Here is a 15239-nt window from a genome sequence, read left to right as displayed (position 1 = left end):
AGCAACTGATTATATATAGTGTTGAGTGAGGCTTAGGGAAGAATCCAGAATATCTCTCTGGTTTTTTACTTAAGGGATGATGCGATGGTGGTTTTCTCAATTTCTCTGACATTATTTTCGTTTCATGAAACCCACTTGAATTTCAGAAGTTAGACTGTGGTCCTGTTTATTTTCAGTATTCTAAAATAAAACATTATCTGTTGACTCACTCCATTTTAGACTCCCAATAATACCCAAAATAGTTTCAATATAACCCACTCTCCAAACTTACCAACAGAATGTACCCTGTGCCCTTAAAAGAAGACCCTGGTAAAAGGTTTCAAATGCAAATGGTTTATTTGGGAGGTAAAGGAAACATCAGAGGAGTGGGGAAGTGAGACAGGGAAAGCAGGGCAGCCAATAAAGAATGGTGCATATTATTCAATCTAGCTTCTTCTGTGGGTCACTGGAGCTTTAACTCACTTGGGAAACCCTGGGAACCCTTATTAAATGCATGCCTCAGAATTACCTCCCTTAGGGTCAGGGGAGCTAGTGTATTCATATCCCAGTTCCCATTCGTCACTAGTTCCAGGCTGCTCCTAGAATTAGGGGAAGGCATCAATTTCCTGGTGCTTCTAGCCCGCCACTTAGATACCAGAGCAGACTCTGATAGCAACAGGAAGCCCTCGTGTAATAAAATACAAATGCTGGCAGTTGGCAAAGTAGTAGGTGCCCAAGTGGTGAGGGCAAGGAGATATGAGCATTCTGCAACCATACTTTTCTTAAAGATGATTCATTTTTCACCCTAGGGATTAAGAATAAACAGGAATAAATTTTAACATGTAATACTGATGTTCTATGTCACCTTTAGGAATATACTTTAACAGAAACTCATGTTTGCCCTCTTAAAAATGTAAGGAATCCTTTTGTCCATCATCTTAGTTACAACACAATGAACAATTTTTTAATGAGCAGTATCAAATGTGAGATAATATATGGATGTTACATTTCAAATGACTTCTACAGACTAGCATTTAATACTATATATTCATTTTTCCTTTAATTTCCAGTTGAAAGAATTCAGAATCAGTGGGATGAAGTGCAGGAACACCTTCAGAACCGGAGGCAACAGTTGAATGAAATGTTAAAGGATTCAACCCAATGGCTGGAAGCAAAGGAAGAAGCTGAGCAGGTCTTGGGGCAGGCCAGAGCCAAGTTTGAGTCATGGAAGGAGGGTCCCTGCACTATGGATGCAATCCAAAAGAAAATCACAGAAACCAAGGTTGGTATCAATGTTCTTAAAAAAGCTGTTTATGATGGATAAAATTATACCATAGGTTGAAGTTTAATGACTCATTATATAAAAGTATTAAAGGAAAATTATATTGAAGCTGAAATGAGCAATAACTTCCAGTCAGAATAAAGTAGAGATTAGAGAAAAATTGATGGCTAAAATCAATCTTAAAATTAGTTTTGTTCAATAATCTTGGATATACTGGGCTGGTTTTCACATTGCACTATCTTTAATCACTTCAAGGTTGACGTACATACTTATGTAGTAGCATGAAGCCAACCAGTTGGGCTTAATGTCTTCCTAGGAAAAGTAACTCCTTCTTACCTTATTTGAGGGGCCCTAAATGGAGAAAGGAGGGTGTAAGGCTAAGGCAGGTGATGCAGTGTACTCTCACTTTCTCCTCCCATCCTCTGACCTCCAGCCCAATTCTTTCATGCATTCTTTCTCCTCCCTTTTCCCCAGAAAACTCCATCAAATATCTGTTCACTTAATAGTCTAGAACTCTTCCGGATAAAAGAAAGGGACAAGGGAAAGGAAAGGAAATTTGTTGGGTGGCTGTGTTTGATCAAACACCATGCATGATGCTTTGCATGCATTTAATCCTTTCAAAGCTAGTGTTTGAAAGACCTTAGTGCTAGACAACGAGGATACTTTAAGGTATTTTAAGCAGAGAAGTAATATAAGAACTTGATTAGATTTGGTACTTGATCAGAACATTCTATGGCCTTTTTTTCTGGCAGAAAAGGCCTTCTACTAAATAAATCTCTGAATCTCAAATTAGTCATGTCATCTAAGAAAAAAAGCCATATAGTTTTCTTAGGCACAGTGCTTCCATTTCTAAATTAGTCAGGTTAGACTATGCTAAGCTTCAGTAATAAATAAACCCTGAAATCTCAATAGGTAAACTCAGAAAAGGTTAATTTCTTTATCATGTCACAGTCCAATGGGGGTTGAGCTCTTGAGCTCTCCCCCTCGCCCCCACCCCCCAAAGAGTGCTTTTCTCCAAATAATGACTTGGGGTTCAGGCTTTTTTCAGTTTTGTGGAATAATCATTTTAAACACGTGGATGCCCAAGATCACTACGGAAAAGGAAGAGAGAATATGATGTCAACCCATGGAGTCTAATGGGTGTTCCTGGAAATTGTACATAATAACCTCAGGAAGACTAAATGGGATTGGTGGATATTTGGGCAGTTTCTGTCATAGCTACTTGACTCAAGGACCTGAGAGACTGTGAGGACAAGATTTTCATTTATATGACAAGAATGTTTGAAACCCATATAGGATTTTATAGTCCTTTCATTAGCTTTGTTGGAGACAACATCTAGATAGATTAAAAAATCTTTCATGAGATTTACCATATGGAAATTCTTTACCACTAAGATCTTCTCCAGTAGATGAATATGAATGAATTAGAAATTTCTAATTATCATTTTCTCAATTCCTGGTCTGATGATGTGAACTACAGAATCCATGTAGTTACTCTCAAGCCTCTGGTCTTATCCACAAGGTACTCTATATGTTATGCTACCTCTTTTCCCTCTCCATAAATTTAAGAAGCTGTGAATCTAGCAGATCAGGGGGCAAACTGGTTAAATGGTGAGGAGGAATACAGAAAAAGAATTTGGACTGGACCCTTGAGTTGGAGAAGGGGAATGAGAGATAAGTGACACATAGTGGTAGATTTGATTAGGCCAAGAGGACTCGGGAATTTGCCAAATGAGAAATGCTCTTAAAACCTAAGAGAATACCCAAATGATGGCAAGAATATGTAGATTTCATTAGCTCTTCTTTTTCAAGGGGAAAAAAAAAAGAATTGCAAAAGGAAATATGAAAAGGAGAAAACAACAACTGGGGCTTCAAAACATTTAAGATGTTATAAACAGGAGGCGGGGCAAGATGGCGGACTGGTGAGCTGTATGTTTTAGTTACTCCTCCAGGAAAGTAGGTAGAAACCCAGGAAATGCGTGGACTGGACACCACAGAGCAATCTGACTTTGGGCATATTTCATACAACACTCATGAAAATGTGGAACTGCTGAGATCAGCGAAATCTGAAAGTTTTTGCGGCCAGGGGACCCGCGCCCCTACCTGCCAGGCTCAGTCCCGTGGGAGGAGGGGCCGTCAGCTCCGGGAAGGAGAAGGGAGAACTGCAGTGGCAGCCCTTATCGGAAACTCATTCTACTGATCCAAACTCCAACCATAGATAGACTGAGACCAGACACCAGAGAATCTGAGAGCAGCCAGCCCATCAGAGAGGAGACAGACATAGAAAAAAACAGCACGAAAAACTCCAAAATAAAAGCGGAGGATTTTTGGAGTTCTGGTGAACATAGAAAGGGGAAGGGCAGAGCTCAGGCCCTGAGGCTCATATGCAAATCCTGAAGAAAAGCTGATCTCTCTGCCCTGTGGACCTTTCCTCAATGGCCCTAATTGCTTTGTCTCTTAGCATTTCAATAACCCATTAGATCTGTAAGGAGGGCCCTTTTTTTTTTTTTTAATCCTTTTTTCTTTTTCTAAAACAATTACTCTAAGAAGCCCAATACAGAAAGCTTCAAAGACTTGCAATTTGGGCAGGTCAAGACAAGAGCTGAACTAAGAGAGCTCTGAGACAAAAGGCAATAATCCAGTGGCTGAGAAAATTCACTAAACACCACAACTTCCCAAGAAAAGGGGGGTGTCCGCTCACAGCCATCATCCTGGTAGACAGGAAACACTCCTGCCCATCGCCAGCCCCATAGCCCAGAGCTGCCCCACACAACCCAGTGTGACAGAAGTGCTTCAAATAACAGGCACACTCCACAAAACTGGGCGTGGACATTAGCCTTCCCTGCAACCTCAGCTGATTGTCCCAGGATTGGGAAGGTGGAGCAGTGTGAATTAACAAAGCCCCATTCAGCCATCATTTCAGCAGACTGGGAGCCTCCCTACACAGCCCAGCAGCCCAGAACCGCCCTGGGGGGACGGCACTCACCTGTGACATAGCACAGTCATCCCTCAACAGAGGACCAGGGGGTGCACGGCCTGGAAGAGGGACCCACTCACAAGTCTCAGGAGCCATACGCCAATACCAAAGACTGGTGGGTCAGTGGCAGAGACAAACTGTGGCAGGACTGAACTGAAGGATTAGACTATTGCAGCAGCTTTAAAACTCCAGGATCACCAGGGAGATTTGATTGTTAGAGCCACCCCCCTCCCTGACTGCCCAGAAACACGCCCCATATACAGGGGGGGCAATACCAACTACACACGCAAGCTTGGTACACCAATTGGACCCCACAAGACTCACTCTCCCACTCACCACAAAGGCAAAGCAGGGGAGAACTGGCTTGTGGAGAACAGGTGGCTCGTGGAAGCCACCTGCTGCTTAGTTAAAGAAAGTGTACTCCACGAAGCTGTAGATCTGTTAAATTAGAAATAAGGACTTCAATTGGTCTACACATCCTAAAAGAACCCTATCAAGTTCAGCAAATGCCAAGAGGCCAAAAACAACAGAAAATTATAAAGCATATGAAAAAACCAGATGATATGGATAACCCAAGCCCAAGCACCCAAATCAAAAGATCAGAAGAGACACACCACCTAGAGCAGCTACTCAAAGAACTAAAGATGAACAATGAGACCATAGTACAGAATACAAAGGATATCAAGAAGACCCTAGAAGAGCATAAAGAAGACATTGCAAGACTAAATAAAAAAATAGATGATCTTATGGAAATTAAAGAAACTGTTGACCAAATTAAAAAGATTCTGGACACTCATAGTACAAGACTAGAGGAAGTTGAACAACGAATCAGTGACCTGGAAGATGACAGAATGGAAAATGAAAGCATAAAAGAAAGAATGGGGAAAAAAATTGAAAAAATCGAAACGGACCTCAGGGATATGATAGATCATATAAAACGTCCTAATATAAGACTCATTGGTGTTCCAGAAGGGGAAGAAAAGGGTAAAGGTCTAGGAAGAGTATTCAAAGAAATTGTTGGGGAAAACTTCCCAAATCTTCTAAACAACATAAATACACAAATCATAAATGCTCAGCGAACTCCAAATAGAATAAATCCAAATAAACCCACTCCGAGACATATTCTGATCACACTGTCAAACACAGAAGAGAAGGAGCAAGTTCTGAAAGCAGCAAGAGAAAAGCAATTCACCACATACAAAAGAAACAGCATAAGACTAAGTAGTGACTACTCAGCAGCCAACATGGAGGCAAGAAGGCAGTGGCATGATATATTTAAAATTCTGAGTGAGAAAAATTTCCAACCAAGAATACTTTATCCAGCAAAGCTCTCCTTCAAATTTGAGGGAGAGCTTAAATTTTTCACAGACAAACAAATGCTGAGAGAATTTGCTAACAAGAGACCTGCCCTACTGGAGATACTCAAGGGAGCCCTACAGACAGAGAAACAAAGAAAGGACAGAGAGACTTAGAGAAAGGTTCAGTACTAAAGAGATTCGGTATGGGTACAATAAAGGATATTAATAGAGAGAGGGGAAAAATATATATGACAAACATAAACCAAAGGATAAGATGGCTGATTCAAGAAATGCCTTCACAGTTATAACGCTGAATGTAAATGGATTAAACTCCCCAATTAAAAGATATAGATTCGCAGAATGGATCAAAAAAAATGAACCATCAATATGCTGCATACAAGAGACTCATCTTAGACACAGGGACACAAAGAAATTGAAAGTGAAAGGATGGAAAAAAATATTTCATGCAAGCTACAGCCAAAAGAAAGCAGGTGTAGCAATATTAATCTCAGATAAAATAGACTTTAAATGCAGGGATGTTTTGAGAGACAAAGAAGGCCACTACATACTAATAAAAGGGGCAATTCAACAAGAAGAAATAACAATCGTAAATGTCTATGCACCCAATCAAGGTGCCACAAAATACATGAGAGAAACACTGGCAAAACTAAAGGAAGCAATTGATGTTTCCACAATAATTGTGGGAGACTTCAACACATCACTCTCTCCTATAGATAGATCAACCAGACAGAGGACCAATAAGGAAACTGAAAACCTAAACAATCTGATAAATGAATTAGATTTAACAGACATCTACAGGACATTACATCCCAAATCACCAGGATACACATACTTTTCTAGTGCTCATGGAACTTTCTCCAGAATAGATCATATGCTGCGACATAAAACAAGCCTCAGCAAATTTAAAAAGATTGAAATTATTCAAAGCACATTCTCTGACCACAATGGAATACAATTAGAAGTCAATAACCATCAGAGACTTAGAAAATTCACAAATACCTGGAGGTTAAACAACACACTCCTAAACAATCAGTGGGTTAAAGAAGAAATAGCAAGAGAAATTGCTAAATATGTAGAGATGAATGAAAATGAGAACACAAAATACCAAAACCTATGGGATGCAGCAAAAGCAGTGCTGAGGGGGAAATTTATAGCACTAAACGCATATATTAAAAAGGAAGAAAGAGCCAAAATCAAAGAACTAATGGATCAACTGAAGAAGCTAGAAAATGAACAGCAAACCAATCCTAAACCAAGTAGAAGAAAAGAAATAACAAGGATTAAAGCAGAAATAAATGACATAGAGAACAAAATACAATAGAGAGGATAAATATCACCAAAAGTTGGTTCTTTGAGAAGATCAACAAGATTGACAAGCCCCTAGCTAGACTGACAAAATCAAAAAGAGAGAAGACTCATATAAACAAAATAATGAATGAAAAAGGTGACATAACTGCAGATCCTGAAGAAATTAAAAAAATTATAAGAGGATACTATGAACAACTGTATGGCAACAAACTGGATAATGAAGAGGAAATGGACAATTTCCTGGAAACATATGAACAACCTAGACTGACCAGAGAAGAAATAGAAGACCTCAATCAACCCATCACAAGCAAAGAGATCCAATCACTCATCAAAAATCTTCCCACAAATAAATGCCCATGGCCAGATGGCTTCACAGGGGAATTCTACCAAACTTTCCAGAAAGAACTGACACCAATCTTACTCAAACTCTTTCAAAACATTGAAGAAAATGGAACACTACCTAACTCATTTTATGAAGCTAACATCAATCTAATACCAAAACCAGGCAAAGATGCTACAAAAAAGGAAAACTACCGGCCAATCTCCCTAATGAATATAGATGCAAAAATCCTCAACAAAATACTTGCAAATCGAATCCAAAGACACATTAAAAAGATCATACACCATGACCAAGGGGGTTCATTCCAGGCATGCAAGGATGGTTCAACATAAGAAAATCAATCAATGTATTACAACACATTAACAAGTCAAAAGGGAAAAATCAATTGATCATCTCAATAGATGCTGCAAAAGCATTTGACAAAATCCAACATCTGTTTTTGATAAAAACACTTCAAAAGGTAGGAATTGAAGGAAACTTCCTCAATACGATAAAGAGCATATATGAAAAACCCACAGCCAGCATAGTGCTCAATGGTGAGAGACTGAAAGCCTTCCCTCTAAGATCAGGAACAAGACAAGGATGCCCGCTGTCACCACTGTTATTCAACATTGTGCTGGAAGTGCTAGCCAGGGCAATCCGGCAAGACAAAGAAATAAAAGGCATCCAAATTGGAAAAGAAGAAGTAAAACTGTCATTGTTTGCAGATGATATGATCTTATATCTGGAAAACCCTGAGAAATCGACGATACAGCTACTAGAGCTAATAAACAAATTTAGCAAAGTAGCGGGATACAAGATTAATGCACATAAGTCAGTAGTGTTTCTATATGCTAGAAATGAACAAACTGAAGAGACACTCAAGAAAAAGATACCATTTTCAATAGCAACTAAAAAAATCAAGTACCTAGGAATAAACTTAACCAAAGATGTAAAAGACCTATACAAAGAAAACTACATAACTCTACTAAAAGAAATAGAAGGGGACCTTAAAAGATGGAAAAATATTCCATGTTCATGGATAGGAAGGCTAAATGTCATTAAGATGTCAATTCTACCCAAACTCATCTACAGATTCAATGCAATCCCAATCAAAATTCCAACAACCTACTTTGCAGACTTGGAAAAGCTAGTTATCAAATTTATTTGGAAAGGGAAGATGCCTCGAATTGCTAAAGACACTCTAAAGAAGAAAAACGAAGTGGGAGGACTTACACTGCCTGACTTTGAAGCTTATTATAAAGCCACAGTTGTCAAAACAGCATGGTACTGGCACAAAGATAGACATATAGATCAATGGAATCGAATTGAGAATTCAGAGATAGACCCTCAGATCTATGGCCGACTGATCTTTGATAAGGCCCCCAAAGTCACTGAACTGAGTCATAATGGTCTATTCAACAAATGGGGCTGGGAGAGTTGGATATCCATATCCAAAAGAATGAAAGAAGACCCCTACCTCACACCCTACACAAAAATTAACTCAAAATGTATGAAAGATCTCAATATAAAAGAAAGTACCATAAAACTCCTAGAAGATAATGTAGGAAAACATCTTCAAGACCTTGTATTAGGCGGCCACTTCCTAGACTTTACACCCAAAGCACAAGCAACAAAAGAGAAAATAGATAAATGGGAACTCCTCAAGCTTAGAAGTTTCTGCACCTCAAAGGAATTTCTCAAAAAGGTAAAGAGGCAGCCAACTCAATGGGAAAAAATTTTTGGAAACCATGTATCTGACAAAAGACTGATATCTTGCATATATAAAGAAATCCTACAACTCAATGACAATTGTACAGACAGCCCAATTATAAAATGGGCAAAAGATCTGAAAAGACAGTTCTCTGAAGTGGAAATACAAATGGCCAAGAAACACATGAAAAAATGTTCAGCTTCACTAGCTATTAGAGAGATGCAAATTAAGACCACAATGAGATACCATCTCACACCGATTAGAGTGGCTGCCATTAAACAAACAGGAAACTACAAATGCTGGAGGGGATGTGGAGAAATTGGAATTCTTATTCATTGTTGGTGGGACTGTATAATGGTTCAGCCACTCTGGAAGTCAGTCTGGCAGTTCCTTAGAAAACTAGATATAGAGTTACCGTTCGATCCAGCGATTGCACTTCTTGGTATATACCCGGAAGATCGGAAAGCAGTGACACGAACAGATATCTGCACGCCAATGTTCATAGCAGCATCATTCACAATTGCCAAGAGATGGAAACAACCCAAATGTCCTTCAACAGATGAGTGGATAAATAAAATGTGGTATATACACACACGATGGAATACTACATGGCAGTAAGAAGGAACGACCTCGTGAAACATATGACAACATGGATGAACCTTGAAGACATAATGCTGAGCGAAATAATCCAGGCACAGAAAGAGAAATATTGTATGCTACCACTAATGTGAACTTTGAAAAATGTAAAACGAATGGTTTATAATGTAGGATGTAGGGGAACTAGCAATAGAGAGAATTAAGGAAGGGGGAACAGTAATCCAAGAAGAACAGATATGCTATTTAACGTTCTGGGGATGCCCAGGAATGACTATGGTCTGTTAATTTCTGATGGATATAGTAGGAGCAAGTTCACAGAAATGTTGCTATATTATGTAACTTTCTTGGGGTAAAGTAGGAACAGGTTGGAAGTAAAGCAGTTATCTTAGGTTAGTTGTCTTTTTCTTACTCCCTTGTTATGGTCTCTTTGAAATGTTCTTTTATTGTATGTTTTTCTTTTTTTTTTAATTTTTTTTTTTAATTTTTTTTTTCCATACAGTTGAGTTAAAAAGGAAAAAAAGGTTTAAAAAAAGGGGGGAAAAGACAAGGAAAAAAATATGTAGTGCCCCCTTGAGGAGCCTGTGGAGAATGCAGGGGTATTGGCCTACCCCACCTCAATGGTTGCTAACATGACCACAGACATAGGGAACTGGTGGTTTGATGGGTTGAGCCCTCTACCGTAGGTTTTACCCTTGGGAAGACGGTTGCTGCAAAGGAGAGGCTAGGCCTCCCTATAATTGTGCCTAAGAGCCTCCTCCGGAATGCCTCTTTGTTGCTCAGATGTGGCCCTCTCTCTCTAGCTAAGCCAACTTGAAAGGTGAAATCACTGCCCTCCCCACTACGTGGGATCAGACACCCAGGGGAGTGAATCTCCCTGGCAACGTGGAATATGACTCCCGGGGAGGAAGGTAGACCTGGCATCGTGGGACGGAGAACATCTTCTTGACCAAAAGGGGGATGTGAAAGGAAATGAAATAAGCTTCAGTAGCAGAGAGATTCCAAAAGGAGCCGAGAGGTCACTCTGGTGGGCACTCTTACGCACAATTTAGACAGCCCTTTTTAGGTTCTAAAGAATTGGGGTAGCTGGTGGTGAATACCTGAAACTATCAAACTACAACCCAGAACCCATGAATCTCAAAGACAATTATATAAAAATGTAGCTTATGAGGGGTGACAATGGGATTGGGAAAACCATAAGGACCACTCTCCACTTTGTCTAGTTTATGGATGGATGAGTAGAAAAATAGGGGAAGGAAGCAAACAAACAAACAGACAAAGGTACCCAGTGTTCTTTTTTTACTTCAATTGCTCTTTTTCACTTTAATTATTATTCTTGTTATTTTTGTGTGTGTGCTAATGAAGGTGTCAGTGATTGATTTACGTGATGAATGTACAACTATGTAATGGTACTGTGAACAATGGAATGTACGATTTGTTCTGTATGACTGCATGGTATGTGAATATATCTCAATAAAATGAAGACTTAAAAAAAAAAAAAAGATGTTATAAACACCTAAAGCAAAAACAAGATTGCATTATAATTATTCTGTCAAACTTTTGAAATGTAAAATATGTTGTTGGATGATCACTCTAAAATCAAATCATAAAAAATGCCTCAGCCGTATTCTAAAGTAACTGATATTTTTGTATTTAGGAATTATGTGTGTTTAGGAATTTAATGATATATGTTACTACAATTTTAATGTAAGTTCATAAAACACATAAAGATGACCAAAGTTGTAATTTTCCCTTTCATTTCCTGAATGACATATGCTAAAAGTAAAAGTAATTCTAATGCTAATACATTTATTGAGTGCTTACTATGTGTCAAAAACTGTAACAAAATCAACTACTTACTCACTACATGTACATGTATTGGCTTTATTTCATCCTCCCAACAACCTTCTATGAAAAGTACTATTATTTTTCCCAATTTACAGATAAGAAAACTGAAGCCTAGAGAAATTCTGTAACGCTACTTATAAGAATATAGTTGGGATTTGAACCCATATTCTTGTAGATGACCTCACAGAGTTCCTCTTTTACCCATTGTCTATGTGGCTAAAAAATTCAAGAAACCACCATGAGGATCATCAAGAGATAATTTAATTATTTACTGATAAATAAGATTATTTTACTAAGCCAACCAGTAAAAAATGAAAGCAATGAAATAGTATACTGTGGAGAAGTTTTCATATTCTGTTATACTGTGATCAGCTAAAAAAACAATTGCAATTATTATTCCATTTTTAATGAAACTGTAATTTTTAATTTTTCTAAAAGTCAGGGAGCATATAAAATGGAGATATGTTCTTTATAGGTTATCACTACTTAGTGACATTAGCTGGCTTATCACTTGTAGATTTCTTTTAGGAAGAAAGTGTTAAAATAGATAGTAGTAGACATTGGACATTTTGACCAGTATCTCCTTGCTCCATAAGTTCTTTCTGAGTCTCTGTGCCTATGATTAGCAAGAGAACTGACAGGCCTCATAAGACAATCATCAGACTGTGCCTACAAAGTTGGAGAGCTGTGATTTTAACATCCAGTCTCTCTTGTAGCACCATCACTGTCACTAACGAGCAGCAACGAAATAGTTTCAAAGGCAACTGCCAGCAGTTATACCCTTTGAAAATTTAAACCAGTGATATTATCACACTGTACATGAACTAAAGAAAAACTCACCAACAGTCCTGATATTTTAATGATTCGTAATTGCTTGCATTTATCCTTGATCTCTTCTGGTGCTTATTTACATATTGTAATTATCCTCATATCATAGGTAAAATTTTGAATTCTGATTTTTAAATTCAGTATTATTGCATAAATAATCTATGTTGCTGCATAACTTTTTATAATAATCAGTTTTAATTCTTTATAATATTTCAATGGGTTTCCATCTTTTCTTAAACCAAATCCTTAGGGGTTGGACCCTTAGGAAACCTCCTCCTCCTGATTAGAAAAATTACTGGAGTAAAAATGAAGGCAGTAACAGTCCCTTCAGAAAATAGAAATCAAATCTGAGATAACATCTGGGAAAGACCCTTCTTGAAACCACGGTAAGGGTGGAAGGAGACAGCGACAAGAAAGTCTCAGTTTGGAAAAAGAATAGGCTATAGATGGCCTATCATGTCAATAGTTCATGTTCAGGTCATTAAGAGACATCTATAATACTATATTTATAGTTTCTCTTTATGCTATATTAATTTTAGGAAATAAGACATGTAGTGAGTAAGTAGTTGACTTTATTAACCACATGGCTTCTTTTTTTGTCTTCTCCATGGTCCTGGTACAACAATAATATTCTTTTGAGATGGAAAGACAGATGCTAGGGAAAACTGTACAAGATTTCTCTCCTAATCAAAATCCCTGCCAATGGGCTATGACAGAATCCTGTGAGAGATAGTGCCATTTAGAACACTCATAAGAGGCAAGGTAATGCTGTTGGCATCTACAACTGCCAGCAAAGTTCATCATGGGATTTATTTCATTTGGCAGAATGTCGGTTGAGTTCACAACCTCTTCCCCAGGATACTAAGATTGGTCCAAACTTAGCATTGGATTCTTTGAAAAAATTATTTCCTGATCATTTTAAACTTTCTTTTCCAGTGTCAGGAGAGATTTATCTAGCCTCAGAGTTTTCATTTATTTTTTTCCCTTTCAGCTTTTGAAAGAGAAATTCCTTTTTTTTTTTTTTGTCTGCTTGTGATTGCTTTTATGTCAAATGCAGCATTAAAGCTTTCCAAACGTGACGGCATTAGCTGTTTTGTGCTTGGCTGAGCTAAGAGTACATGAATTCAATAGAGAAGTGAAATCATGTTTGAGCTTAGCTGATTTGGATATATAATACTTAAAGCTCTCTGAGGTGAGAAATCCAATAATTTATCAAATTATCAAATTATCAAAAAATCTCTGTTTTGAAGCCATTCTTTAGGGAACTAGAATACACTACATAGATACACTATCTGTAATCATGTAATTAATTTTAAAAATTGAACATTGTTTTATGTAATAAATAAAATGGCTATTTGAGAATCTCAAATTATTTTATGAAGAAAGAAACTAATCAGGGAAATCTTTTTCAAATATGAAAGTAGAGCCTTACACTTTTACTTATTGCAGGGAAAGAGCAGTATAAAATAATATCCTTATATGCCATAAGTATATGTAAAGTAATGGAAACTGAATTCTTCTTTTTCACATTTTGTTTATTGTTTAAACTTGTAAAAAATAAACCAGCAAATATACCCCTAGTAGCAGACTAAGGGCTTAGATTTCTGATGCAATAATAAAAAACATTATCAGAAATCTTGCTAGGACAGTCAATCTGCCATTATCAGAAATCTTCTTGCTAGGACAATCAATCTGCTATTTCTTCTTGCATTTTCTTTATTCCCTTTTGTTCTCCCTAAAGCTTCAATATGTTTAAGGAGAAAGAATCAATAACCTAATAGTATTTTTCCTTCTAAAGTTTGTATGAGGCTATTAAACTTTTCAAAGTATACATACAGAGTGCTCCCTATATCTCTGATAGAACACAGGTAGTAATGGGATACTTTACCCAGGTACATGCTATATTATATAAATATTTAATGCAGAGTCACCAAGTCTAGAATAGGATTGTGCTCTGACTGCACCAGATTTTGCCTAGTTTTCTTTTCACACTTTAGCTTATTCCATGCTAGATTAAAAATTGTACTTCTTTACATATTTTTAAATTACTTGTCCTCATATTTTAGAATCACCTGCTAATAACCCAGCAACTGAATGCCTTTTCATCTGACATAATATTAAATGTATACTGGAGGCAGGATTTCCAGAATGGAGTATTGAGGATCTCTGTAAATCCACTCTTCCATAAAAACAACTGAAAATACTGGCAAAAATTGTGAAAATCACCTTTTATAATCTCAGGAAGTTAACCAAAAGCTTACAGCAATCACAAACTGCTGTATCTCAGTTAGAAAAGAGGGGTTTGTGCCTTTTTTTTTTTAATTGAACTAATCCCAATCTTTTCTCCAAGCTCTTCAGTAACCTTGAATACTAGCAGCCTCACAATAATGGTAGCTCTGGAAACCAGCAACTTTTCAGCCACCAGAGAGGGCAGACCAAGTTAGAGTTCTTCAGAAAGTCCCATTCCATTCCCAGAGCATTGTCACTAGTTGATCTGCCTTGCAGTTTCCTAGAAAAACACTATTCACAGGGCTTTACCATTATTTGACATGATGCATAGATAGCTTCCCAGAAAAAGCCTAGGGTGTTTGTCAAAAATAATCAGCAACAATTATTTAATATTGCAGCTACCTGAGGCTGTGATGCCAGTTAGGACAAATAAGAGCCTGACCAAAAACTGAAAAGAAAGATCCTGGGAATGAAATGTCCATAGAGGACTTTGAAACACTGTGATATATTCCTAGGGATCCTAGCAATCCAGAAGGCCATGTGCATGTACAGGGCTCTGTCATGCCCAGGAAAGACCTGACATTGGCCCAATCTGTCCCCTCTGGCTGACCTTGAGGCCCCACACAAGCAGTAAGTGAAGGCTAAGGCAGAGTAGTAACCTGTCTGAGGACTGAAGGTGTGTCCCAACACAGACACAGAGCCTCTTGTAAAAAAAGGAGGGGGCAAGACTTATTTCTTATCAATCAGTTTATCACTAAGCTAATTGAGTAGAGACTTCAATGTTTCACATTACAGGAATACAGACTTGACAGAATTTGTCCAGGAAAGTCACTGAACAAACA

The 15239-nt window shown here is 37.8% G+C and overlaps 1 protein-coding gene across 10 annotated transcripts in view; it reads left to right on the top strand.

Moving 5' to 3' along the window:
- Positions 1–15239, top strand: part of DMD (dystrophin) — a 2178366-nt gene that overhangs the window by 1467524 nt on the left and 695603 nt on the right. For all 10 annotated transcript variants that reach the window (XM_037821041.1, XM_037821045.1, XM_037821047.1 and 7 more), the window contains one exon: positions 1050–1261. In XM_037821041.1, the coding sequence (XP_037676969.1) occupies positions 1050–1261 (212 nt within the window). The remainder of the gene's footprint in view (positions 1–1049; positions 1262–15239) is intronic.

This window comes from Choloepus didactylus, chromosome X, assembly GCF_015220235.1.
Source record: "Choloepus didactylus isolate mChoDid1 chromosome X, mChoDid1.pri, whole genome shotgun sequence".
NCBI lineage: Eukaryota > Metazoa > Chordata > Mammalia > Pilosa > Megalonychidae > Choloepus > Choloepus didactylus.
The sequence above is the reverse complement of the archived record's forward strand: the minus strand, read 5'-3'. Positions and strand labels throughout refer to the sequence as shown.